This window comes from Thunnus thynnus, chromosome 17 (genome assembly GCF_963924715.1).
Source record: "Thunnus thynnus chromosome 17, fThuThy2.1, whole genome shotgun sequence".
NCBI classification, from domain to species: domain Eukaryota; kingdom Metazoa; phylum Chordata; class Actinopteri; order Scombriformes; family Scombridae; genus Thunnus; species Thunnus thynnus.
In genome coordinates, this window is record NC_089533.1 from 140,001 (window position 1) to 166,801 (window position 26,801).

General features: G+C 46.2%; 1 protein-coding gene across 2 annotated transcripts in view; it reads right to left on the reverse strand.

Moving 5' to 3' along the window:
* Window positions 1-25,328, reverse strand: part of itga2b (integrin, alpha 2b) — a 29,962-nt gene extending 4,634 nt beyond the window's left edge. The window contains exons 1-28 of one of the 2 annotated variants that reach the window (XM_067616521.1): window positions 24,751-25,328; window positions 24,225-24,301; window positions 22,478-22,608; window positions 22,270-22,370; window positions 20,820-20,985; window positions 20,686-20,735; window positions 20,549-20,594; window positions 20,339-20,452; window positions 19,912-19,956; window positions 19,762-19,805; window positions 18,257-18,322; window positions 18,123-18,175; window positions 17,933-18,005; window positions 17,211-17,346; window positions 16,800-16,985; window positions 16,669-16,714; window positions 16,119-16,220; window positions 13,415-13,470; window positions 13,169-13,320; window positions 10,360-10,473; window positions 10,146-10,213; window positions 9,860-9,995; window positions 9,185-9,277; window positions 8,392-8,471; window positions 5,555-5,635; window positions 5,350-5,455; window positions 2,734-2,889; window positions 590-676 (exon numbers count right to left, since the gene is read on the reverse strand). In XM_067616521.1, the coding sequence (XP_067472622.1) occupies window positions 590-676; window positions 2,734-2,889; window positions 5,350-5,455; window positions 5,555-5,635; window positions 8,392-8,471; window positions 9,185-9,277; window positions 9,860-9,995; window positions 10,146-10,213; window positions 10,360-10,473; window positions 13,169-13,320; window positions 13,415-13,470; window positions 16,119-16,220; window positions 16,669-16,714; window positions 16,800-16,985; window positions 17,211-17,346; window positions 17,933-18,005; window positions 18,123-18,175; window positions 18,257-18,322; window positions 19,762-19,805; window positions 19,912-19,956; window positions 20,339-20,452; window positions 20,549-20,594; window positions 20,686-20,735; window positions 20,820-20,985; window positions 22,270-22,370; window positions 22,478-22,608; window positions 24,225-24,289 (2,553 nt within the window). In that variant the 5' untranslated portion in view covers window positions 24,290-24,301; window positions 24,751-25,328. Of the gene's footprint in view, window positions 1-589; window positions 677-2,733; window positions 2,890-5,349; window positions 5,456-5,554; window positions 5,636-8,391; window positions 8,472-9,184; window positions 9,278-9,859; window positions 9,996-10,145; window positions 10,214-10,359; window positions 10,474-13,168; window positions 13,321-13,414; window positions 13,471-16,118; window positions 16,221-16,668; window positions 16,715-16,799; window positions 16,986-17,210; window positions 17,347-17,932; window positions 18,006-18,122; window positions 18,176-18,256; window positions 18,323-19,761; window positions 19,806-19,911; window positions 19,957-20,338; window positions 20,453-20,548; window positions 20,595-20,685; window positions 20,736-20,819; window positions 20,986-22,269; window positions 22,371-22,477; window positions 22,609-24,224; window positions 24,720-24,750 lie in introns of those variants that run through there. The other variant, XM_067616520.1, reaches the window with a different exon arrangement.
* Window positions 25,329-26,801: the final 1,473 nt, after the last annotated feature.

A 26,801-nucleotide genomic window follows, 5' to 3' on the forward strand; every position in this document is an offset into this window, starting at 1 on the left:
CTGTTGCTACTGACTCTTGTTTTGAGCTTCTGGTGCCTCCAGGCAGCACCTGTGAGCTTGGGCCCTGCTACAGTGGTCAGTAGGTGTCTGCTCCCAGAATCAGCATGCCACGTTTGACTGATCTAGATAGGGCCCGTGCGATAGGGCAACTTCAAGCTGGTGTTCCAAAAAACCAAGTTGCAGCATTATTTGGAGTGAGCCCTAGTACCATCTCCATATGACAGGATGTCAGAGACAGGCCGTGACGTGGGCGTCCCAAAAAGACGACACCCCAAGAAGACCGTTTCCTCCCCCTGTCAGCACGCAGGCAGAATAAGCTGTTTGGCATCGGCAGAGAAGATTTAGCAAATTTTTCATGGGCGCAACCCACATACTCAGCTCTGCTGCTCGTCCCACAAATGCATGTTCCTTACAAATGTGGCTCCATTTAAAAGGGAAATAAACAGACTTTCCAACGATATAAGATTTATTACCAAGACGCTTCGTTACAACAAAGAAATAATCTACCAAACACATATTTCCTTACTTTTTGTGCTACGTTTATATACATTTATATATATATATATAAAGAGAGAGATAATATATTTACCACATGTTGAGTCTGTGTGTGTGAGTTTGTCTCCTCCTGCTGATTCAACTGAGAAACTACAGAAACACTGGAGGAGTTACCAGCCAGCTGCAGACAGACAGACAGGTGAGAGACAGACAGGTTAGAGACAGACAGGTTAGAGATAGACAGGTGAGAGACAGACAGGTTAGAGACAGACAGGTTAGAGATAGACAGGTGAGAGACAGACAGGTTAGAGACAGACAGGTGAGAGACAGACAGGTTAGAGACAGACAGGTTAGAGATAGACAGGTTAGAGACAGACAGGTTAGAGACAGACAGGTTAGAGACAGACAGGTGAGAGACAGACAGGTGAGAGACAGACAGGTTAGAGACAGACAGGTTAGAGATAGACAGGTGAGAGACAGACAGGTTAGAGACAGACAGGTGAGAGACAGACAGGTTAGAGACAGACAGACAGGTTAGAGACAGACAGGTGAGAGACAGACAGGTTAGAGACAGACAGGTGAGAGACAGACAGGTTAGAGACAGACAGGTTAGAGACAGACAGGTGAGAGACAGACAGACAGGTTAGAGACAGACAGACAGGTTAGAGACAGACAGGTTAGAGACAGACAGGTGAGAGACAGACAGACAGGTGAGAGACAGACAGGTGAGAGACAGACAGGTGAGAGACAGACAGACAGACAGGTGAGAGACAGACAGGTGAGAGACAGACAGACAGGTTAGAGACAGACAGGTGAGAGACAGACAGACAGGTTAGAGACAGACAGGTTAGAGACAGACAGGTGAGAGACAGACAGACAGGTGAGAGACAGACAGACAGGTTAGAGACAGACAGGTTAGAGACAGACAGGTTAGAGACAGACAGACAGGTGAGAGACAGACAGACAGGTTAGAGACAGACAGGTTAGAGACAGACAGACAGGTGAGAGACAGACAGGTGAGAGACAGACAGACAGGTTAGAGACAGACAGGTGAGAGACAGACAGACAGGTTAGAGACAGACAGGTGAGAGACAGACAGACAGGTTAGAGACAGACAGGTGAGAGACAGACAGGTGAGAGACAGACAGACAGGTTAGAGACAGACAGGTGAGACACAGACAGGTTAGAGACAGACAGGTTAGAGACAGACAGGTGAGAGACAGACAGACAGGTGAGAGACAGACAGGTGAGAGACAGACAGACAGGTTAGAGACAGACAGGTTAGAGACAGACAGGTTAGAGACAGACAGACAGGTGAGAGACAGACAGACAGGTTAGAGACAGACAGGTGAGAGACAGACAGACAGGTGAGAGACAGACAGGTGAGAGACAGACAGGTTAGAGACAGACAGACAGGTGAGAGACAGACAGACAGGTTAGAGACAGACAGGTGAGAGACAGACAGGTGAGAGACAGACAGACAGGTTAGAGACAGACAGGTGAGAGACAGACAGGTGAGAGACAGACAGACAGGTTAGAGACAGACAGGTGAGACACAGACAGGTTAGAGACAGACAGGTTAGAGACAGACAGGTGAGAGACAGACAGGTGAGAGACAGACAGGTTAGAGACAGACAGGTGAGAGACAGACAGGTGAGAGACAGACAGACAGGTGAGAGACAGACAGGTTAGAGACAGACAGGTGAGAGACAGACAGACAGGTGAGAGACAGACAGGTTAGAGACAGACAGACAGGTTAGAGACAGACAGGTGAGAGACAGACAGGTGAGAGACAGACAGACAGGTTAGAGACAGACAGGTGAGAGACAGACAGGTGAGAGACAGACAGACAGGTGAGAGACAGACAGGTTAGAGACAGACAGGTGAGAGACAGACAGACAGGTGAGAGACAGACAGGTGAGAGACAGACAGGTGAGAGACAGACAGACAGGTGAGAGACAGACAGGTGAGAGACAGACAGACAGGTGAGAGACAGACAGGTGAGAGACAGACAGACAGGTGAGAGACAGACAGGTTAGAGACAGACAGGTGAGAGACAGACAGACAGGTTAGAGACAGACAGGTGAGAGACAGACAGGTGAGAGACAGACAGACAGGTGAGAGACAGACAGACAGGTGAGAGACAGACAGGTGAGAGACAGACAGACAGGTGAGAGACAGACAGGTGAGAGACAGACAGGTTAGAGACAGACAGGTGAGAGACAGACAGGTTTGGACCTTGAAGGGGTCTATCTGCGATGCGTTCATGGTCCTGCAGTTCAGGGACTCCTCTGATGCGTTGGAGATGATGTAGAGCAGGAAGTGATGTCGCCAGGTGGACGGGAAGTCCACTGTGAGCCGGGCGTTCACTGCACTGGGACCCTGGTTCCTCAACTACACACCGACATCATCAATATCATCAATATCATCAATCATGGATCAATAGATTAGAGCAAGACAGGTGAGAGTGTTCTCTCCTCTCATTGGTCAGACGTGTCTGAGGCGGGAGTAAGAACGTAAAACAGGAAGTAGCTCCTTTGGCTAATATAATGTTCTGCGCTGCCAGACCCCGGTCCGACCTGAGCCGTTCCCAGTCTGTGTTCCAATTCACAGTCCACCTCCAGCCCAGTATGTGTCCCCGTTTTATCGAGGATACATCAGGATCTGACAGCCAAGTATCCCAGAATGCATTTCACACTTACTGGCAGTGATGGCTAAGATCTGTTTTAATGTTCACTGCAGGACTGTTAATATGTCACTTTATTAAGTTTTAATGTTTTCAGGAGAGAAAGTAACATATAGATTCCAACATGTGGCCAGTTTATCCCAGTAACGCCAGTCTGTAAACCTGCTGGGATGTGTTGGGAGATGTTTGGACCAGCCGCTCATCTCAGCTGCTAGCAGCCCGACTCCTGAGATGATCGGCCGGTCAACATGTGGTCATCCCGGGAGAACATGAACGTCTCCGCAGCGTCTTGATATGTGATTTAATTCCTTCTTCTTCTCACAGATGAAATCTAACGACTGCAGCTGCAACATCAGTTTGTCTCAAGTTAAAGTGAAGTTTCATGTTTTTACTGGACAGAACAGCAGCGCTGCCTCTGGAGCTCCACATGTACACACATACACATATTAATCAAATTAATCGACAGTCTGTATTAAATTTAACGGTTTGGATTTTTATTATCAGGATACGCCTACTGATGCGTCCTGCAGCCTATAAAAGCAGCATCTCGCTGCTGCTTCGCCATCCTCTTTCTTCAGCAACAGCGAATCAGCTCACCGATCTCTCTTCTCCAGGGATGGAGTCGCTGGTTCCTGCGTGTTCCTGCCCGCCGTGCCCCGGTCGGCGAGAGAGCGGCGTGATGCGGCCACCGCCCTGCGTATTCTGCTGAGCGCTTCCTCCAGATCTACGCCAGAAGCGGTGGGAACATTTTCAATGATGTGACGTCTCACTCTGCTGTGACGAGAGCAAGCCAGAGCTCAAGATAGATCTCCGCTTCGAAGATGAACTCACGGCTCTATCTGGCCCTCCGCCACCGCTGCCGCCACCGCCGCCGCCACCGCCGCCGCCACCGCTGTCAGATGCCTCGGCGGAGACACTCCAAGCAGCTTGTGGTGGTGCTGATTCTCCCTGAACCCAGCTAATCAGCAAGAAGCCTGAGAACCAGCTCCAAGCCAAAGAAAAAATTTAAAAAACCAAATAATATTCACTTGGAGAAACCACCTCACATCAGGTTCCCTCAAACCAGAAAGACAAAAGACGTAAAGAAGACCGTAAACAGACCAGAGGAAAGATCAGAAACCAGGGTGTCCAGTTTCTCTCCTCTTTTAAACCCCAGAAAAAGGGCGTTGTCACACCCTGATTGGCCGAGAGAAGAACGCACCAACAGCCTCTGCTGCTTCAACCACCTCCAACACCACCTCAACAGAGTCACCACCACACCACCACTGCAGCGGGGGCCGCCCCGAGGCCCCCCCCCCCAGACAAACAAACCTCCGATGAAACTGAGTTACACTCAGGAAAAGTCAGCATCACATCAGCACTGCCCCCTCCCACCCTGTTGTAGTTCTTGCGCCGCCTGTAACGGTGGTTCGCCAGCCTACGCTTGGATCCACAGAGGCCCAGTTGGGTGACTGGGAGGAGTATTAGCCATAGAGTCCAGTAGAGGGCTCCGCCTGTGCTTATAGGACCGGGATTGTGCTCCCGAGTCGAACTTTTAGTCAGAACTTCGCGGATTTGGTATCGAGAAAGGCCTCTGGATTAAGTCTCTGGCTAGCTACTCGCTGTTAGTCACTATTAAACTCACTCATCAACATCCCAGCATGCAAAGCGCTCCTGGCTATGGGAGCTCAAACTCACAGAGTTCACCCGGTGGTCGGTCAGATCGAGGTCGGATCACGTTCCACCACAGAGAACCGCTCCAGGGTTGGTTTAGGAATGAGACCACCTCCTCTAAGGCAGGCATCATTGTTCAACGGGGGGAAACTCAGGCCTGTATTTCCAATATTTAATTTCTTTATTTCTATTAATTAATTCAAGAATATCATTGATAATTGAAACTGTATCCATCAGTAACTGAGGAACAACAGAATTACAGAAACTTACATTAATACAAATCTGGATAAAAATGACTGTTGATATAAACTCTGACAGTGAAAATCTGTTTACAGCCAAACGTCTTTGCTGGAGACCCAGATTTGGGTAGGGGACCACTGTTTGCCCACCCCCTCCTCTAAAGGGACTCTGTGTGGTTGTTTCGGTCCATTTCACCTCATACACATGACCTGTGAGGTCACAGAACCCGTCTCACCTCATACACATGACCTGTGAGGTCACAGAACCCGTCTCACCTCATACACATGCTCCACCAGTGGACCCACTTCCTCTAAACTCCCAGGATGCATTGCAGGCTGCCAATCAGGGAGCGGCAGGACGATTTCAGGAGGGGAGGAGCCTCTGAAAACACACATGATCACAATCAGTCTGTAGATGTGATCAAACAGATTGATAAGTGTTGTTGTTGTTGTTGTTGTTGTTGTTGTTGTTGTTGTTTACCCTCTGATCTCCAGCGTCGCCTCGGCTTTCACCTGAACCTTCACTGTGACCTTGTTACTGCTGGAGTTCACTGAGTTCTTACTGAGAGACAGACAGGTGGACGGGCAGAGAGAGAGACAGGTGGACGGGCAGAGAGAGAGACAGACAGGTGGACGGGCAGAGAGAGAGAGACAGGTGGACGGGCAGAGAGACAGACAGGTGGACGGGCAGAGAGAGACAGACAGGTGGACGGGCAGAGAGACAGACAGGTGGACGGGCAGAGAGAGAGACAGGTGGACAGTCAGAAAGAGAGAGACAGACAGGTGGACGGGCAGAGAGAGCGAGACAGACAGGTGGACGGGCAGAGAGAGAGACAGGTGGACGGGCAGAGAGAGAGACAGGTGGACGGGCAGAGAGAGAGACAGACAGGTGGACGGGCAGAGAGAGAGAGACAGGTGGACGGGCAGAGAGACAGACAGGTGGACGGGCAGAGAGAGAGACAGGTGGACGGGCAGAGAGAGAGAGACAGACAGGTGGACGGGCAGAGAGAGAGACAGGTGGACGGGCAGAGAGAGAGAGACAGACAGGTGGACGGGCAGAGAGAGAGAGAGACAGGTGGACGGGCAGAGAGAGAGACAGGTGGACAGTCAGAAAGAGAGAGACAGACAGGTGGACGGGCAGAGAGAGCGAGACAGACAGGTGGACGGGCAGAGAGAGAGACAGGTGGACGGGCAGAGAGAGAGACAGACAGGTGGACGGGCAGAGAGAGAGACAGGTGGACGGGCAGAGAGAGAGACAGGTGGACGGGCAGAGAGAGAGACAGACAGGTGGACGGGCAGAGAGAGAGAGACAGACAGGTGGACGGGCAGAGAGAGAGAGACAGACAGGTGGACGGGCAGCGAGAGAGACAGACAGGTGGACGGGCAGAGAGAGAGAGAGACAGGTGGACGGGCAGAGAGAGAGACAGACAGGTGGACAGTCAGAGAGAGAGACAGACAGGTGGACGGGCAGAGAGAGAGACAGGTGGACGGGCAGAGAGAGAGACAGACAGGTGGACGGGCAGAGAGAGAGACAGGTGGACGGGCAGAGAGAGAGACAGGTGGACGGGCAGAGAGAGAGACAGACAGGTGGACGGGCAGCGAGAGAGACAGACAGGTGGACGGGCAGAGAGAGAGACAGACAGGTGGACGGGCAGAGAGAGAGACAGACAGGTGGACGGGCAGAGAGAGAGAGACAGACAGGTGGACGGGCAGAGAGAGAGAGAGACAGGTGGACGGGCAGAGAGAGAGACAGGTGGACGGGCAGAGAGAGAGACAGACAGGTGGACAGTCAGAGAGAGAGACAGACAGGTGGACAGTCAGAGAGAGAGACAGACAGGTGGACGGGCAGAGAGAGAGAGAGACAGACAGGTGGACGGGCAGAGAGAGAGACAGGTGGACGGGCAGAGAGAGAGAGAGACAGGTGGACGGGCAGAGAGAGAGACAGGTGGACGGGCAGAGAGAGAGACAGACAGGTGGACGAGCAGAGAGAGAGACAGGTGGACGAGCAGAGAGACAGACAGGTGGACGGGCAGAGAGAGAGAGAGACAGGTGGACGGGCAGAGAGAGAGACAGACAGGTGGACGGGCAGAGAGAGAGACAGGTGGACGGGCAGAGAGAGAGACAGACAGGTGGACAGTCAGAGAGAGAGACAGACAGGTGGACAGTCAGAGAGAGAGACAGACAGGTGGACGGGCAGAGAGAGAGACAGGTGGACGGGCAGAGAGAGAGAGAGACAGGTGGACGGGCAGAGAGAGAGACAGGTGGACGGGCAGAGAGAGAGACAGACAGGTGGACGAGCAGAGAGAGAGACAGGTGGACGGGCAGAGAGAGAGAGAGACAGGTGGACGGGCAGAGAGAGAGACAGGTGGACGGGCAGAGAGAGAGACAGACAGGTGGACGAGCAGAGAGAGAGACAGGTGGACGAGCAGAGAGACAGACAGGTGGACGGGCAGAGAGAGAGAGAGACAGGTGGACGGGCAGAGAGAGAGACAGGTGGACGGGCAGAGAGACAGACAGGTGGACGAGCAGAGAGAGAGACAGGTGGACGGGCAGAGAGACAGACAGGTGGACGGGCAGAGAGAGAGAGACAGACAGGTGGACGGGCAGAGAGACAGACAGGTGGACGGGCAGAGAGAGAGACAGACAGGTGGACGGGCAGAGAGAGAGAGACAGACAGGTGGACGGGCAGAGAGAGAGACAGGTGGACGGGCAGAGAGAGAGAGAGACAGGTGGACGGGCAGAGAGAGAGACAGGTGGACGGGCAGAGAGAGAGACAGGTGGACGGGCAGAGAGACAGACAGGTGGACGGGCAGAGAGAGAGACAGACAGGTGGACGGGCAGAGAGAGAGACAGGTGGACGGGCAGAGAGAGAGAGAGACAGGTGGACGGGCAGAGAGAGAGACAGACAGGTGGACGGGCAGAGAGAGAGACAGACAGGTGGACGGGCAGAGAGAGAGACAGACAGGTGGACGGGCAGAGAGAGAGAGAGACAGGTGGACGGGCAGAGAGAGAGAGAGACAGGTGGACGGGCAGAGAGACAGACAGGTGGACGGGCAGAGAGAGAGAGAGACAGGTGGACGGGCAGAGAGACAGACAGGTGGACGGGCAGAGAGAGAGACAGACAGGTGGACGGGCAGAGAGAGAGACAGGTGGACGGGCAGAGAGAGAGACAGACAGGTGGACGGGCAGAGAGAGAGACAGGTGGACGGGCAGAGAGAGAGAGAGACAGGTGGACGGGCAGAGAGAGAGACAGGTCAGGCATCAAACAGGATTTTAGTCACAGAGAGACAGACGGGTAGAGAGGGAGACAGTTCGTACCTCCTGATCCTGAGGTTGAAGGTGATGTGAGACTCCACCTCCTCCAGACGGCCGACGCTGAACACCAGACGAGTCTGCAGCTACAGACGCACGTTTCAACGTTACCACATGAAAAAGATTCAGTGAAATTTACTCTGCAGTGGAACTTTTACACATAAATGAACATCAGTTACATTCAAGCCAAACGAGTTCACACGATGTGGATTAAACCATCAGCACCAGATCAATCTCTCAGTGTTTCACAGCATGCAGAGTTTGTAATCTGGTGTCGGGTTTGACGTTCCTGCGCTGTTCGGATGACTCATACTGAGCCAAGCAGCTAACTTCCGGCTAGCTCTCTGCTAACTTGAATGAGGATAAAATAATTGAATCGTTCGGCTCTTCTAGACTTTCAAAACAGCGGACCGAATGGATCAAATTCTGATAGTGAAACGAGTCGTTGCCTGTCGGTTACGTAACACTCAAAACAATTTATACACCGTTTTATAGCCACAACAGTAGCGACAGAGCAGGCTGCGGAGGAGCCTATGACGTGAGCACATGTCAACAGTGTTTTTGTAATTACTGTCACTGTCAGAGGTGGAGACAGAAGTCCCACACTGCAGCTTTAATTACTGTTTTATATCCTGTTGAAACATATTTACTGTATTAAAACCTGTTAAATATGTCAGAACTATCAACTGTTACTTTCCAACAAATCAAATATAGACATTTAACCGTTTACCAAACTGTGTGTGTGTGTGTGTGTGTGTGTGTGTGTGTGTGTGTGTGTGTGTGTGCACGTGGGTGTTACTTTGTGTCCTTGTCTCATGGGGTTTCCGAGGTCACAGGTCACGACGACAGTCTGGTTCTCCTTCCTCTGAACACACACCAGCCTGTTCACACCCTGCAGACAGGAAGCTGTATGTTAACTGTGTGTGTGTGTGTGTGTGTGTGAGTGTGTGTGTGAGTGTGTGAGTGTGTGTGTGAGTGTGTGTGTGTGTGTGTGTGTGTGTGAGTGTGTGTGTGAGTGTGTGTGTGTGTGTGTGAGTGTGTGTGTGTGTGTGTGTGTGTGTGTGTGTGTGTGTGTGTGTGAGTGTGTGTGTGAGTGTGTGTGTGTGTGTGAGTGTGTGAGTGTGTGTGTGAGTGTGTGTGTGAGTGTGTGTGTGTGTGTGTGTGTGTGTGAGTGTGTGTGTGTGTGTGTGTGTGTGAGTGTGTGTGTGTGTGTGTGTGTGTGTGTGTGTGTGAGTGTGTGTGTGAGTGTGTGTGTGTGTGTGTGAGTGTGTGTGTGAGTGTGTGTGTGTGTATGTGTGTGTGTGTGTGTGTGTTACCTGACTGCTTTGGAAGTGTGTGTGTGTGTGTGTGTGTGTGTGTGTGTGTGTGAGTGTGTGTGTGAGTGTGTGTGTGTGTATGTGTGTGTGTGTGTGTGTGTGTGTGAGTGTGTGTGTGAGTGTGTGTGTGTGTATGTGTGTGTGTGTGTGTGTGTTACCTGACTGCTTTGGAAGTGTGTGTGTTCGGGGATTTGGACCACCAGCTCAGTCTCATACGCACCCTCACCATGGTTCTCCCCCGACACCGACAACACCACCGACTGATCCTCACCGACCAACACACTGTCTGACAAGCTACACACACACACACACACACACACACACACACACACACACACACACACACACACACACAGCTTTACTTCTATATTTGTAAGGACCCTTATTTACTGGCCACTAACCCTGAGACGAGGGAATCTGTAGTTGTGTGTGTTGTTCACTCACGGCTCAGCGCTCAGCCTCAGGTCGGGAATACACACGTTGTCTGCACCACAGTCCAGAATGATCCTGGTCTACACACACACACACACGCACACACACACGCACACGCACACGCACACGCACACACACACACACACACACACACACACACGAATCCTCTGTACTTGTGAGGTCATTGGTGGATTAAATAAAAGTGTTTAACGTGTGTCAGACTCACCTGAGCAGCTGCGTGTGTTTGCCCGTGCAGCAAAGCATGCTGGGTAGTGTTGAGGAGACTGATGTTGACATTGATGAAGATCGGACTCAATTTATCCCGAACTTCCTCTTCAGACTGCGTGCACACACACACACACACACACACACACACACACACACACACACACACACACACACACACACAGATGTGACTCTGCTCGATTGTGTGTGTGTATTTTTATTCCTTCATTCACTCACCTGCTTCAGACGTTATCAATCGATTGATTGGGCGTTATCAGTGTTATCAGTGTTATCAGTGTTATCAGCCTCATAGATGTGCCTGCTACACCTGTAGCAAGGTGGAGGTCACCTTTGAGTTACAGACGCCATCTAGCAGCTGTCATGGTTGCCATGTTTAACCATGTTTCAAGTGATCATTTTAACCCAAATCATGATCTTTCCCTAACCAGACCTGAACCACGGCATTGTCACATCATAAAACATCATTATTTTGTAACATAACGTAACGTAATTCAGTTTTCAACACAATTTATTTATAAAGCACCAAGTCATAACAAAAGTTATCTCAGGACACTTTCCACATAGAGCAGGTTGAGACCGAACTCTTTAATCTACAGAGACCCAACATTCCTCCATCAGCAGCAGGAAAAACTCCCCAAGAGAGAAAGAAGGACAATAATAACAATAACAACGATAATAATAATAGAAATAAAACTAGTAACAATAACAGCAGGAGTGGCTGTCAAGGCAGGACAGCCACAGGCCCACGCCACCACGGCGTCCTGCAGCCGTGGTTCCTGCCATCCATAACCGGGTAGTCCATGTCCCTCATCCTGTGAGACGAGAAAGCACAAAAACTCCGGGGAAGAAGCCAAGTTAGTGACATGCATTGATGGTACATGAATGCGTATAGTTGGAGAGGAGGAGAGAGGAGCTCAGTGCATCATGGGAAGTAGCAGCATATCACCTACTCTTACTGACCCATTTTGCCCCAATTACCATGCAAAACCTTATAGAGACAATTTCTCATCTAAGCCTGTCCTCCTGCAATCTTGATATCTTTCCCCTTCTTGTCGGAGGTCCTTCCTGTCATTGGCCCTGCTGTACTCACTATAATAAACATGTCCCTCACCTCTGGTTATGTCCCTGATCAGTTTAAGACAGCCAGTGTCCAGCCACTTCTAAAAAAAACCTGGCCTAGATCCAGCTGTTTTAAACAATTTCAGACCCACCTTTCATTTCCAAAATACTGGGAAAAGTTGTTGCTGAGCATCTTCTTCAAGTTGTGGAAAGAAATATTATCTTTGTTAAATTTTAATCTGGTTTTCGTGAAAACCACTGAAACTGCTCTGTTACGAGTAATGAATGACATCCTCATGCAGGCTGATAAGGGGGAACTCTCCATCTTGACTTGAGCGCTGTCTTTGACACCATTGATCACTCCATCATCATTAATCGACTAAATACATGTGTTGGTATCTCAGGGAAAGCTCTAGAATGGTTTATGTCATATTTGTCAAATAGAGGTTTTTCTGTCTCTGTGGGTAACGATGTGTCCTCATCCACTCCGCTGCTATATGGGGTACCCCAGGGGTCGATCCTTGGTCCAGTTCTTTTCTCTTTGTATATGCTGGACAGATAATCAGTCGCCTTGGCTGTACATCCTATCATTGCTATGCAGATGACACTCAGCTATATTTTTCTGTAAAACCAGATGATTTTAGCAACCTAAACACTCTCCACAGCTGTTTAGCTGTGATAAAGGACTAGATGTCTGTCAACTGTCTTCAGTTAAATTCTGACAAAACTGAGCTTCTCATTTTTGGCCCTGAAAATACTGCTAGAGGCATCATTCAGCATATTGGCTCACTTGCCCCCTATGCCAAAACTAATGCAGGAATCTTGGCGTTATATTTGACCCTAAATTGAAATTTGAACAGCATGTTTTCAACTCAGGAACATTGCAAAAATCAGACCATTACTGTCAGCCTCGGACCTAGAGCATATCATTCATGCCTTCATTTATTCCTGTCTCGATTACTGTAACTCCCTTTTCACTTGCCTTAGCCGAGCTGACCTGTCACGTCTTCAGCTTGTACAAAACACAGCAGCGAGGCTATTAAGTAGGACTGGCCATAGATCCAACATCACCCTGTTTTAGCCTCATTGCATCGGCTGCCAGTGAAGTTCAGGATTGATTTCAAGATTCTCTTAATCACTTATAAGGCCTTACACGGTTTAGCTCCTGCATATGTATCCGAGCTACTAAGCCCGTATACCACCATGCGGTCACTTAGGTCTTCCAACCAAAACCTGTTGGCCGTACCACGTGCCAAACTAAAAACCAAAGGTGACTGTGCTTTTGCTGCCCTGGCAACCAGACTTTGGAACAATCTCCCCACTTCCATCAGATCAGCTGAATCTGTTGACTGTTTCAAAAAACACCTAAAAACCTCCTTTTTTAGAATGACTTTCTCATAACATTTCATAAATTCAAGTGTGTGCTCCGGGTGATGACTGTATGCTTGCTGTGTTCTTGAACGTGTCTTTCATGGTTTTTGTGTCCTATTTTCTTTGTGTCCCAATGTCACTATAAAGCACTTTGTAACCTGTGTTAAAAAAAGGTGCTATATAAATAAAATTTTACTTACTTTTATTTACTTACTCGTGGGTGTCATGGTCCTATTCCGATCTGTCGATATGCACCTACAGCAGGTGTAGCAGGCCCCTTCTAAACCACATCTATGAGGCTGATAACCACTGATAACGCCCATTCAATCAAGTGATAACATCCAAAGTGGGTGACTCACCCTCAGGTAGGCGGTCCGATTGACACAGGCCACGCCCACCTCCCATTGTACAATCAGCTTCATTGTCTCCTGTGGCTGATTGGTTGACAGCAGCAGGGTCCGTTTTGCCATTGGCTGCTTCATTCTGTCCAGCTGTAGCTCCATCCCCAGTACTGCCTCAGCCAATTAGCAGACAGATAGAAAAATGACGTCACCATCAAAGAAATTCTGCATAGATGATTGTGTTCAGCTGTACAAAGAGATTACCTGTCTGCTGAGGAATCCTGTGGCCGGACACATAGACACACATCTGGATTACAAAACTAATGAGAGAGAGAACATCTGTTCTGAATTTTATTTAATTAAAACATTTTATTGTAATCTTTTTAAAACAACACAATATTAACATTTGTCAATATGCAGATGACACCAGACTCTACATCAACTTTCAGCTGGAATCTTTAACCCAGAGACCCTCTGATGCATTCTGGATCCACTCCTTAAAACCTGTTTAAAGGACAAGTTCACAGTTTTTCAAGTGTGTCTTAAAACAACCTTCAGGAGTCCAAATGAACATTAAACCTGTTTTTCTTGCTGTAATCATTCCTCCTGTTCATACTGACCATTAGAAGATCCCTTCATAATGACCTTACAATGGAAGTGATGGAGGACAAAATCCACAGTCTGAAGCTAATATGAAGCTTCAGCGTCCAAATGAGTCAAATCAAGTAGATATCTTTCAACGTTACAGTCTTTTTAGTGCCAAAGTTCCTCTTTTTGTTACTATACTTCCACCTGCAGCTCAACAGGGAAACACTGTCCGAGGAAACACAAAGAGGGAATTTGGGCTCCTGACTGTTGTTTTAAGACACACTTGAAAAATTGTGAACCTGCCCTTTAAATACCCCAAGAGTTTTTCAAGGATCCTGGAATCTCTTTAAGGACCTTAAAACCCCCAAAACCTGCAACTTCAGACAGTTTTTAAAGGTGCAGTATACAACATTCAGCACCACTAGATGTCGCACTAGAACACCAGCGTCTCAGACCAAAACAAATGTGCGCATCATTTACTCAATAAAGTTGGGGGGAAAAAAGAAAGTGGCCCCTGAACCGATATATTAATTATTAAAATAAATAAAATTATTAATATTGATGAATAATAACTGGGCAACACCTGGAAACTGGGACCAATAACCAGACAGTGAGATAGTCTCATAAAAGAGTTAACCTAGAATGCTAATATGTCTGTGTGTTTGTGGGCAAGATGGCGGATGTGATCTCATGAGATGATGTCACGTGATCTCAAGAATGGCGGACGTCAGTCGGACGGAGATGATGTCACATGAGGACCAAATGGTGGATGTGACCGCAGTACCTTTAGATATTCGTTAGAACAATAGCGAGATGCTGCAGACTGGCATCTCTGTGCTCTATACTCGCCCAAGTCGCCCAAATTACACGTCTGATGATAAATGACAAGGGGCAGAGCGTCGCTGTGTTCCACGTTATCTGTCCACCAGATGTGTAAAAGTGTGCGAGTGTTGTGTATGTGGGTGTGTGTGAGTGTTAGTAACGAGAGAGAGAAAGAAAGGAGGAGAAACACATGGTGAAGTCCTGGGACCGTGGGGGAGAGCAGCGGTTGCTTTGTCCACAGAGAGTGAGCGTACAGACAGCAGTCTGTAATGCATGCTGTCTGATTTGTCAATCGACAAAGCAACTTACTTTCTCACTCGTGGTGGCACAAACACAGCAGTCCCGAGTGGGACAAACACAAAAACAGTCTAGCATGGTGAACACATCTAAACAGGAAGCAGACTTCAAATACTCCTCAGAGCAGTCCGTCAGTTCACAACATACAACAGCAATAAAGCTGAAAGTAACACACAATTTCATACTCTCTGCCCAGACTTAGGCTTACCTGTGTCCCTTCAGAAAGCGAGTAGGGTGTGTAAAAGTCTGTCTTTTGGGTCTGGCTCCATTCCTCAGCTCGGAGGCTGACGGGGCTGTTTTCACACTCTGTCTGCGGATTTGATGGCAGCTGATCCTCGTTGCTGGTGAAAACAGCAGAGCTGACTAAGTTAAAGACGAGCGGGGCACGGACGCTGTCCTTCATCTCTGTGAAGAAATCCTTTCTTCCTTCTGCAGGCAGCGAGAGCGCAGGGCTGCAGCAGCGGTCTGTCTCTTGGATACAGAGATCTTATTTGGACGAACACGTGGCGAGGTCTCAGCTCGTCCAGCAAGGGGAGGCTCTTCAAACTCGGCGAGGGGAATTACACGTGCATGGGGTTATCTCTTTTAGTAAACTGGCTCACGGAGGAAGCAGAGTTTTCTCTGTTGCAGTAACATTGGAAAGGCAACGGTGTCTCTGTTCTGCCACTTCTTAAAGCTGTGGTGACATCACAGCTGTGTCGCTGTGTCTTCCCCTGGTGTTGGAGCATCTCTGCCAATGAGAGTTAAGAGTTTGGGGTTCTTCCAGATTTCACACCGAGGTGTGAGCTGCCGGGGCAGGCTGGGAGATGGAGTCTGTGAGAGCAGCATTTTGGCGCTGCTCCTTTGTTTCAGGGGTTAAAGGGACAAACGTGGCTTCAGAGTTTACAAGTAGGCCTTCCTTTGTCTGACCACATGATTGATGCCCAACAACACACGCAGAGGGAGTTTGACTTCACTCTCTGCTCAGGACACCATTACTCCACTAAATCTTTACATAGCAAATAGCTGGTTTGCTGAAATCTAGTGGCTGAATGTTGTATGTTGCACCTTTAAGGATCCTCCGATCTACCAAAGAATCCTTGTTGAAAACCCTAAAACTCCCTCAAGAACCACTGTAACATATCTTGAGAATACAGAGCTCTTTCAAGAACTTTCAGAATATTCACTTTTTGTATTTTAAGTCAACAAGTAGGTTTTTGTGATGTAGTCTTTCCTTTTTTTATTATTTTGATAATCAGTAAGTTCATTGTTAGTTAGTTACCAGGACACAAGTGTGTTTTCTCGATGACACAGTTTGACGTCTGGATTCAGGAAGTCTGGCAGCAGAGAGACATAAACTCTGGACCGGATCACCGCCTGTGACCTGAACACACAAACACACTAGTGTCATGCAAACTTACAATGTCATCACATGACTGACAGAAAACAGCTGGAAAACAGTCTGTTTGTTCATCCCATCAGTCCTTTATCAGATACATGGGTCAGTGGTTCCCAACCAGCGGATCAGGACCCCCACAGACTGTCACATAATACACCTGTGGGGTCGCATCACGAATACAAGGAAAGGAGCAAAGAAGGAACATTTCTGCTACACAAAATTATATTAATATTGTCTGACTAATATTTGCTTTTTTCCAATGATTTAATGAATAATTTTACCTCTTAAAAAGTGATTCAAATAAAACATAAATCACACTTTGTTTAACTGGTCAAAACTGATTAATATATCAATATACAGTATGTGATCAGTGACAAGATCACATGTACACGTTTTGAACCAGATGTTCTCTGTAGATTTGATGACGTCTCACCTGTAAACAAAAGCTCGGTCTGCACTCCACGCTCCAACCAGCAGGTCTGCAGACACACAGAGAGGATTATTGATCATTTATTATGGATAATTGATATACAGTAATATGAAAAAAAGCCTCTCAGAGCACACCTGGGTATCCGTTCCCATCAATGTCAGCCCCGCCCCTCAGTGTAAAGCCGAACGCTGTCCTGCTGCTAGGCAATGGGCTGTCAATCACCTGGGAGGGCATGGTTGACAGACCGTTCTTGTTGCCCAGGTAGACAAACACCTGACCCTGCCCACTGTCACCTGACCAGGGAGCACCAACAGCGATGTCTGAAAAGAGAGAGCAGGTCATATCTGATTGGTTCCTGAGAGTTTGGTGAGTTTTGTTTGTTCTTTGTTTTACTGGCAGAGTTAGCTGTTAGCTGCATTAGCTAACAACTCTAACTGTCAGCAATTAGCATGATAAGCTAGGAACAGCTAGCACATTGTCCATCATGTTGAGGAAGAATCTCAGCGGAACATTTTCTAAAATATGGAGGTGTTGTCAATGGTTACCTTGGTAACCGTCCATGTCCAGGTCACCCAGCACAGCGAGGGCGGAGCCAAACCGCCCATACAGGGAGAGGCCAATTAGTGATTGGTCAGGATGGGAAAGGAAGGAGGTGTGTCTTCTCTGCAGGTACACAACCACCTGGAACAATAAGAACAGCACTGAAACGCTTTTACAACGTTATACATGTATAATAATTACAATGTGCGACAAATAAAATAATATGTTTCAGAATCAAACATAAAATAATCTGATAAATCATAAAAAACACTGATGATGTGAGTACTGTAAATTTGACACCTCTGTAAGAAGAGGTTATGAAGACTGTTTTAAACTGGTTCAGATGAGTTAAGACTGGTTTAGACCAGCTGGGACTTCTTCTGACAAGAGAATAGTTGAGACTGGTTAGTTGAAACTAGTTAAGACCAGTGGAGACTGCTTCAGACTGGATATATTATTACTCCCAACAGTCATAAGAAGCACAAACTGATCAGCTAAGTAAATGGTGGACAGCACACTGAGCATGTAGATCACAACTGGAGTCAGGTTGCCAGATCTAACAGGAATACATCTTTTCACAAGTGACTGAACAAAAACACAAAGGATCATCATAAATAAACCGTGTTACTTATTCATGCTGGAATCTGCACAGAAAAGACAACAAAATGAAAATAAAAACACATTTGGGCGAAATGACAGTGGGTGAAAACAAGGTAATATTCCAGACCTGTCCTCGTTCCTGTAGCTGCTCTTTCACTCTGTCCATGTAGAGAGGAGCTCCAATCAGCACATCATCTAAACTACAGAGAGGTTTTACTTTTATACCAAACAGAAACAAGCAAAAACACTGAGAAACACTAAAACACTGAGCTCCAATAAGACAAACTCTACTGCAGAATTTATTTGTGTCTCCTCACCCATCACTGTTGATGTCTGCCACAGCCACACTGTGTCCAAAGTATGACGCCACCTGCAGGAGAAAGACAGACCACAGGTGAAGGTAACAAACAGATATGATGTCGTTTAAGTTTTTATGACATCATGCTCTCACCTGAGCTCCCTGGAAGCTGTGGGAAACTGTCAGTGATCCTCTGCGCCTGCCGTCGTAGATCTTCACCTGTTAACACACAGTTAACCAGTGAGAAGAGAGCACAATACACAAGCACAAGAACAGGTCTATAGGTCTATCTAAACCACAGAACAGGTCTATAGGTATATCTAAACCACAGAACAGGTCTATAGGTCTATCTAAGCCACAGAACAGGTCTATAGGTCTATCCAAACCACAGAACAGGTCTATAGGTCTATCCAAACCACAGAACAGGTCTATAGGTCTATCTAAACCACAGAACAGGTCTATAGGTCTATCTAAGCCACAGAACAGGTCTATAGGTCTATCTAAACCACAGAACAGGTCTATAGGTCTATCTAAGCCACAGAACAGGTCTATAGGTCTATCCAAACCACAGAACAGGTCTATAGGTCTATCTAAACCACAGAACAGGTCTAAAGGTCTATCTAAACCACAGAATAGGTCTAAAGGTCTATCTAAACCACAGAACAGGTCTATAGGTCTATCTAAACCACAGAACAGGTCTAAAGGTCTATCTAAACCACAGAACAGGTCTATAGGTGTATCTAAACCACAGAGCAGATCTAAAGGTCTGATTAGGTTTAAGCACAAAAACCACTTGGTTATGTTTAGGGAAAGATCATGGTTTGGACAACTGAGCCATGGTGACTCGTGGTGAAAAACACCAGTGAGATATATTCCTTCTTTTGGGGAAAAACACAGCTGAGCCACAGAGGCAAACTTTTTGCCTTTTTGCCATCTTGCTAACCATGAAGCCATCCTCCCTACCCACCTCTTCCCAATAAGAAAGTCACCTTATATTGATGTCACCTGAACAGTGTCACTTCCCCAGGTCATAATTACATCGGCCGCTAGATGGTGTAAACTTAACTATAAGTTGTGTTTGTTGGCCTGAATTTTAGTGTCATTTTTCTTGTGAGGACAGGCTGGGCTGATCAAATGATATGATCAAAAGTTCCAGAACAGCTACTGACAGACCATGTGGAAATTGTTTCACCTTATTTGCTCTAAATTTGACACTCTTGCCGAGAAAGATAGAACAAACTCCTAAAATGAGAATCCTCTCTGACTCCAGCCTCAATACAGAACTCCACTGGAAAATCAAACATAAGAAGAGCAAGAATTCAACTATGCTCATTGCAACAATCACAGCCTCCAGCTTCCTCTTTCATATTCTGATGAGACAACAATCAGTAATCAGACGCCAAGTGTAATGACACGCTTCAGGGAGTCAAATACCAAACAACCACAACGATCTCAACTATTAAAACATCTACAGTTTATTGACTTTATTTTCCATGAGGAACCTCATTTGTGCAATGGACAAATAAGACAAACATAGCACAGTCATGGCATTGATTACTTAACCATTGTGTGCAGCCATGATACATAAAATACACCTAATACCTAATCAACACACAAATTAAAATGCAAAGGTAAGGATAAAAACCAAAGATCCTTACTGATCCTGCTGTGTTTCTGTCATTTGGAACACCAACCAGATAATCTGAAAAACAAACACACAGTTATTGATCATATCATATCATATCATATCATATCATATCATATCATATCATATCATATCATATCATATCATATCATATCATATTAACCTGGGATGGAGTCTCCAGTCAGCAGACCACTGGCCACTGAGTAACCTGACAGATACACATACACAGAACTGCAGTCATTAGAAAACAGAACCTCATTGTCCATTGTTTGTTGTTGTGTGTGTTTGAAATATTCTGTAAGATGAACCAACAACCAACAGAGCAGCTGACTAGCTTCAGTTTGTTTCTTCAGGCTAACTCTGCAATGTGCTAATGGTAGCTAGTTAGCAGAATGAATGTGGGGAAGTTCATTGTGTCAACTGATAAATTTTTAAAAAAGCATCTGTGCTTTGGTTTGTGTCAGATAATCTCACTGTGTCTCTTAGAGAAACACAGTTCTGAATCCAAAGGAATCCTGGGAAATGTAGTAACAATTGAAAGAAGTGCGAGTCAGCACAGGTTTACCTTTAAGAATAGAAGCTCTACTCACCATGATAAACGTCATATGCTTCCCTCTCATTTGATTGGCTTATGCCAGCCACATAAGTATAATTGCTCCGCCCACTGTTTATGACGTCACTCACAGCCACCGTGATGACCTGACCTGAAATCAGCACGGTGGTAACCTTTGTGACATCATAACATCACACATTGAGTCAGGTGTAACGGGTGTTTGTGACCAGCAAGTGTCTCCACTCACCCTGAAAGTAAAAGCTTCCTGGAGCTCCAAGCAGCAGCCGACCGTCCTACAACCACACAGACACCGTTAGTGTCACCTTATACAGCGTTAACGTCACCTAACCTGCTGCTGACCAAGCACCTGCAGGTGTGACTCACCTTGGTGATGTCAGAGCTGAAGCCAACCTCACAGTAGCGCTGGTCGTTTCCTAGGCAACAAGAGAGAGACAGAGATGAGAGCTGGAGACAGACAGACAGACAGGTTGTACTGTCTTCCTCTCTTTGTGTCTTACTGTTATTCATCCTTTTGTAGTCTTCCTCCATCATGATCCCTCTGCAGGGGGAGAAGTAGGTGGAGCTTCCAGTGCTCTGGTCCAATAGGAGGCAGTTCCCTACAGGTGTCTTCCCTGACTCCGCCCCTCGCCTCTGAACGTTCAAATGGAAGAGCGGCGCACACGCCTGACAGGTGAGCAGACGACTGGTTTTTAAGCTGCATCATGGGACCGTTTATGAATTTAATGTTCATATATAGATATCTGTAGATTTCTCTTTTTTAAAATATTTACCAAAAGTACTGTGGATGTTAACTTATGACTTTTATCAGTGTATATACATCCAGTATCCTCAAATTTATATGTCACTTAGTCCATAAGCATTTTCCACTGTCATAAATCATCCATTTCTTCCATTTATTAACTAAACATTTTTTCTCACTCTATACTTCCAAGGTACATATAATTTTGCTTATCCTAGAATGTCTTTAATTGTAACATGCATGTTTTCCCAAAATTAGTGTAATTTATGACATTCCCAAAAATGTCTGGTTTGCGTCTGTATCCCCATATATCCACCAACATGAACCAGTTTGTTTACTCTTTATTTTAGTTGTAATGAAGTGTGAGTTGTGTTTTGCATATGCTAAGCTATTCCCCCTTCCTTCTCCCATTTAGCCTTAAAGTACATAGTAGGTGAAGCTTTACAGTCTCTGAGATGCCTTGAATCTCGTCCCACTGTATGTCTGCATCATTAAATTATATCGACCACCAGGATATTCATCACTATTCCTACAGGAATTCTCAGAGCTGATCTCACTTGGTGTCTCCAGATATGATGGTTCATCCTGAACATTCATATTAATAAGAGGAGTGACTCCAAAGCTGTGGAGCTTATGAATTTACCCAACATGTAAATGAAGCCAATCATCACCATGGTAACACTTAGATTTAGTAATAACAAAAGGGTTAAACATTGATAATGTATCAGTATTTGAATTACCTATTTCTGATCATTAATGTGCATATTTGATGCCAACATAACCTTAACAAAGACAAAAAGGGAATTTTTGGTTTAAAAGAGATTCTTAGATGACGAAGCTGAAACAGTATTTTCTACTATGATGAGATCCGTTGAGTCACACAGCTGTGACTGTTCTTTAAATGACATGGTTGAAACTTTCAATAATGCATCACCATCTGCTTTAAATACTGTTGCTCCACTAAAAATTAAAAGAGGTGGACTGATAGAATCTCCTCCTGTTAATGAGATCAAGAGAATCTGTTGGGCAGCTGAAAGAAAATGGAGGAAAACTAGACTCACAGTTCACAAAGACGCAATGACTGTCTATAACAAAGCAATACGTCTGGCAAGAAAGGATTACTTTCCAATATTATTACTGGGAATACTGGGAACTCTAGAATATTATTTTCCACTATTGACCAGCTACTCAACCACCAGCTCACTCACCAGTAAGTGTGTGTTGCTGATTGATCGCACCGAAGCTCCAAACCACTGCTGACTCTTGAAGGTTTGGAAGAACAGATCATCTCTGCTGTAGACCTCGTCACCTGTGACAGGTACGACACGTCAGTCTAAATATCACATCAGTGATCTGATTGGAAGACATGTCCTCCTGAAACAAATCAGTGAAGAAGTAGAGAGATCAGAAGCTCACCTCTCACGTCAAACTTGATGATGTTACAGGTCCCGCCTGCAGGTGACCAGGGGCAGAGAAACACGCCCCCTCCCTCCATCACACCTGATTGGCTGGTGTTGGCTTTAGGAGCTCCAATAACAACAAAGGACCTGCAGACACAGAAACTCACATCTTAGTGTTGCTAATGTGGGTTTACTCTTGAGACTGTTCAAGGACCTCACGAACTTCTTCAAGAATCTCAGAAGTTCTTCAAGTACCTCAAAAAAGTTTTGTACCATGACCCCGAGAACCTCATCTAGGACCCAAAAACTTCTTCTTCAAGGACCTCGGGACATCTTTTAGGATCCCAGAATGTCCTCTTTAAGGAACTGAGAACTTCTTCCAGCACCTTAAGACCTATTCTTCCAGGATTCTAGAGCTTCTTAAAGGACCTAAAGTTCTTTTCTTTACAGAACTTCTTGTACATGACACCCCAGATCTTCTTCAAGGACGCCAGATCTTCTTCAAGGACTTCTTTTTCAGAGGCCCCATACTGTTTCTTTTAGTACCCCAGAATGTTCTCTTGCAGGACTTTTTCTTGAAGGATGTTTGAACTTCCTTTAGAACCCAAAGGCGTCTTCATCAAGTCTGCATCAAAGACCTCAAACCTTTTTGAAAGATCCCCAGAAGTTCTTCAAGGACCCCATGGTCGTTCTTAAAATGCTTCTTCTAAGATGCTGGAACTTCTTTGAATAGCTCAGCAGTTCTCTCGAAGGACCTTTAAACTTCTTTTAGTAGCCCAACACTTCTTCAAAGACCTGACAATGTCTTATTCAGACACCCCAGAACTCCTCTAAGGACCCTCAGACCTTCTTCCTCAAGGACCCCAGAAATATCTTTTTTTGTTAGCAAGGCAGGTTAAGTGTGGTTTCAAGTGTCTTAAACCAACAGTCAGGAGCCCAAATGAGCATTAAAGCTGTTATTCTTGCTGTAATCATTCCTCCTGTTCATACTGACCATTAGAAGATCCCTTCATAATGACCTTACAATGGAAATGATGGGGGACGAAATCCACAGTCCTCCTTCTGTGCAAAAATGTATTTAAAGTTTATCTGAAGCTAATATGAAGCTTCAGCGTCCAAATGAGTCAAATCAAGTAGATATCTTTCAACGTTACAGTCTTTTTAGTGCCAAAGTTCTTCTTTTTGTTACTATACTTCCACCTGCAGCTCAACAGGGAAACACTGTCCGAGGAAACACAAAGAGGGAATTTGATGCTAAAAAGACTGTAAATGTGTCAGATATCCACTTGATATGACTAACTCAGACTGATGAAGCTGAATAGAAGCTTCACACAGACTTTTAAATGACTGTGTGGACACACTGTGGATTTTAGCCTCCATCACTTACATTGAAAGCACATTTGAAGGATCTTTTAATATCCAGTATGAACAGGAGGAATGATTACAGACACCTGACTGCTGGTTTAACACACTGGAAACACTGGGAACACTGGGAACTGGTCCTTTAACCAACATAAATGAACCTGACATGATGAGTGAAGGGGTTGATTGAGGTATTAATTAAATACCTCAATAATTAATTAATCAGGTGATACATAAAGCAGGTTAAATGTGGGATTAAAGGGTTAGAAACAGTTTCAGTTAATACGTGAGTTAAGTGGTTAGTTAAGTGTTTAAGTTAAGTTAGTTAACCCACATGTCACTGGTGTGTTTAGTTCAGCTTTAGCCAGGAGTTAATTTAATGTTAATTTAGGGTTTCTTACTTGTTGTTGAAGGTGTGAAAATCAACAGAGAATCCAAACAGACTTCCTGTCGGTCCACTGAACATCACAGCTTCATCCTGCAGGTTCAGACACACACACACACTCACACACAGCAGCACACACACACACCTGAACACACACATCACACCTGTCTGTCTGACACACATCACACCAGTCTGTCTGCTCAGAGACTGTAGCTGTTGTGTGTTCCTCAGTTATATAAACCCTGTGTGTGTGTGTGTGTGTGTGTGTGTGATTGTGTGTGTGTGTATGTATACAGATGATTGACAGCCAGCTGCGTCAGTTAGACCACATTTGGCTGCTGTTTCCTGTCTGATAGGAGCTCAAAATAAAAGACTATTTATCTGTTTCTCTGGAGTTTTGTTTTTATTTTCACTTCCTGTTGGTGGTGCGTTCAGGGTCCTGCTCTGCTGTCGGTCAAACACATGTTTCTCTGACTGTTTCACGCTGCAGCTCTGCTTGCTAGTTATTTTGTTCATAATGTTGTAATGCATCTTTGTACTACCTTATGTCAGGTGGGAACCTTGTATCTCCAAAATGTCACCTTTACAGGAAGAAGCTGTAAAGGTTGTCCTGAGGATGGCACCATAGGAAAGGTCACAGGGTCATTAAAATCAGTAAGGGCATAACCATGGTATACACAGTATAGTACTCACTCACTCACTCACTCACTCACACACACTCACTCACTCACTCACATACACTCACTCACTCACTCACTTACTCACTCACACACACTCACTCACTAACACACACTCACTCACACTCATTCACTCACACTCACTCACTCACTCACTCACTCACTCACACACTCACTCACACTCACTCACTAACACACACTCACTCACTCATTCACTCACACTCACTCACTCACTCACTCACTCACACACTCACTCACACTCACTCACTAACACACACTCACTCACTCACTCACTCACACTCACTCACTCACTCACTCACACTCACTCACTCACTAACACACACTCACTCACTCACTCACACACACTCACTCACTCACACTCACTCACTCACTCACTCAATAACACACACACTCACTCACACTCACTCACACTCACTCACTAACACACACACACTCACTCACTCACTCACTCACTCACTCAACAACACACACACTCACTAACACACACTCACTAACACACACACTCACTCACTCACTCAACAACACACACACTCACTAATACTCACTCACACACAGTCACTCACTCAATCACTCACTCACTCACACACTCACTCACTCACTCACACTCATTCACTCACACTCACTCACTCACTCACTCACTCACTCACTCACACACACTCACTGACTCACTCACACACTCACCCACACACACACACTCACTCACTCACACACACTCACTCACTCACTCAACACACACTCACTCACTCACTCACACTCATTCACTCACACTCACTCACTCACTCAATAACACACACACTCACTCACACTCACTCACTCACTCACACACACTCAATCATTCACACACTCACTCACTCACACACACTCACTCACTCACACACACTCAATCACTCACACACTCACTCACTCACACACACTCACTCACTCACACTCACTCACTCACTCAATAACACACACACTCACTCACACACACTCAATCACTCACACACTCACTCACTCACACACACTCACTGACTCACTCACACACTCACCCACTCACACACACTCACTCACTCACACACACTCACTGACTCACTCACACACTCACCCACTCACACACACTCACTCACTCACTCAACACACACTCACTCACTCACTCACTCACTCACTCACTCACTCACTCACTCACACACACTCACTCACTCACTCACACTCATTCACTCACACTCACTCACTCACTCAATAACACACACTCACTCACACTCACTCACTCACTAACACACACTCACTCACTCACACACTCACTCACTCACTCACACTCACTCACACTCACTCACTCACACTCACTCACACTCACTCACTCACTCACTAACACTCACTCACTAACACACACTCACTCACACTCACTCAACAACACACACACTCACTAACACACACTCACTCACTCACTAACACACACTCACTCACACACACTCACTCACTCACTCACTCAACAACACACACACTCACTAACACACACTCACTAATACTCACTCACACACAGTCACTCACTCAATCACTCACTCACTCACACACTCACACTCACTCACACACACTCACTCACTCGCACTCACTCATTCACTCACTCACTCACTCACTCACTCACACTCACTCACACACTCACTCACTCACACCTAAACTCACATACACAAAAACTCACACTCATATACACAAACACTCACACTCATTTACAGAAACACACACGCTCACACTCACTCACACTCACTCACACACACTCACTCACTCACTCACTCAACAACACACACACTCACTAACACACACTCACTAATACTCACTCACACACAGTCACTCACTCAATCACTCACTCACTCACACACTCACACTCACTCACACACACTCACTCACTCGCACTCACTCAT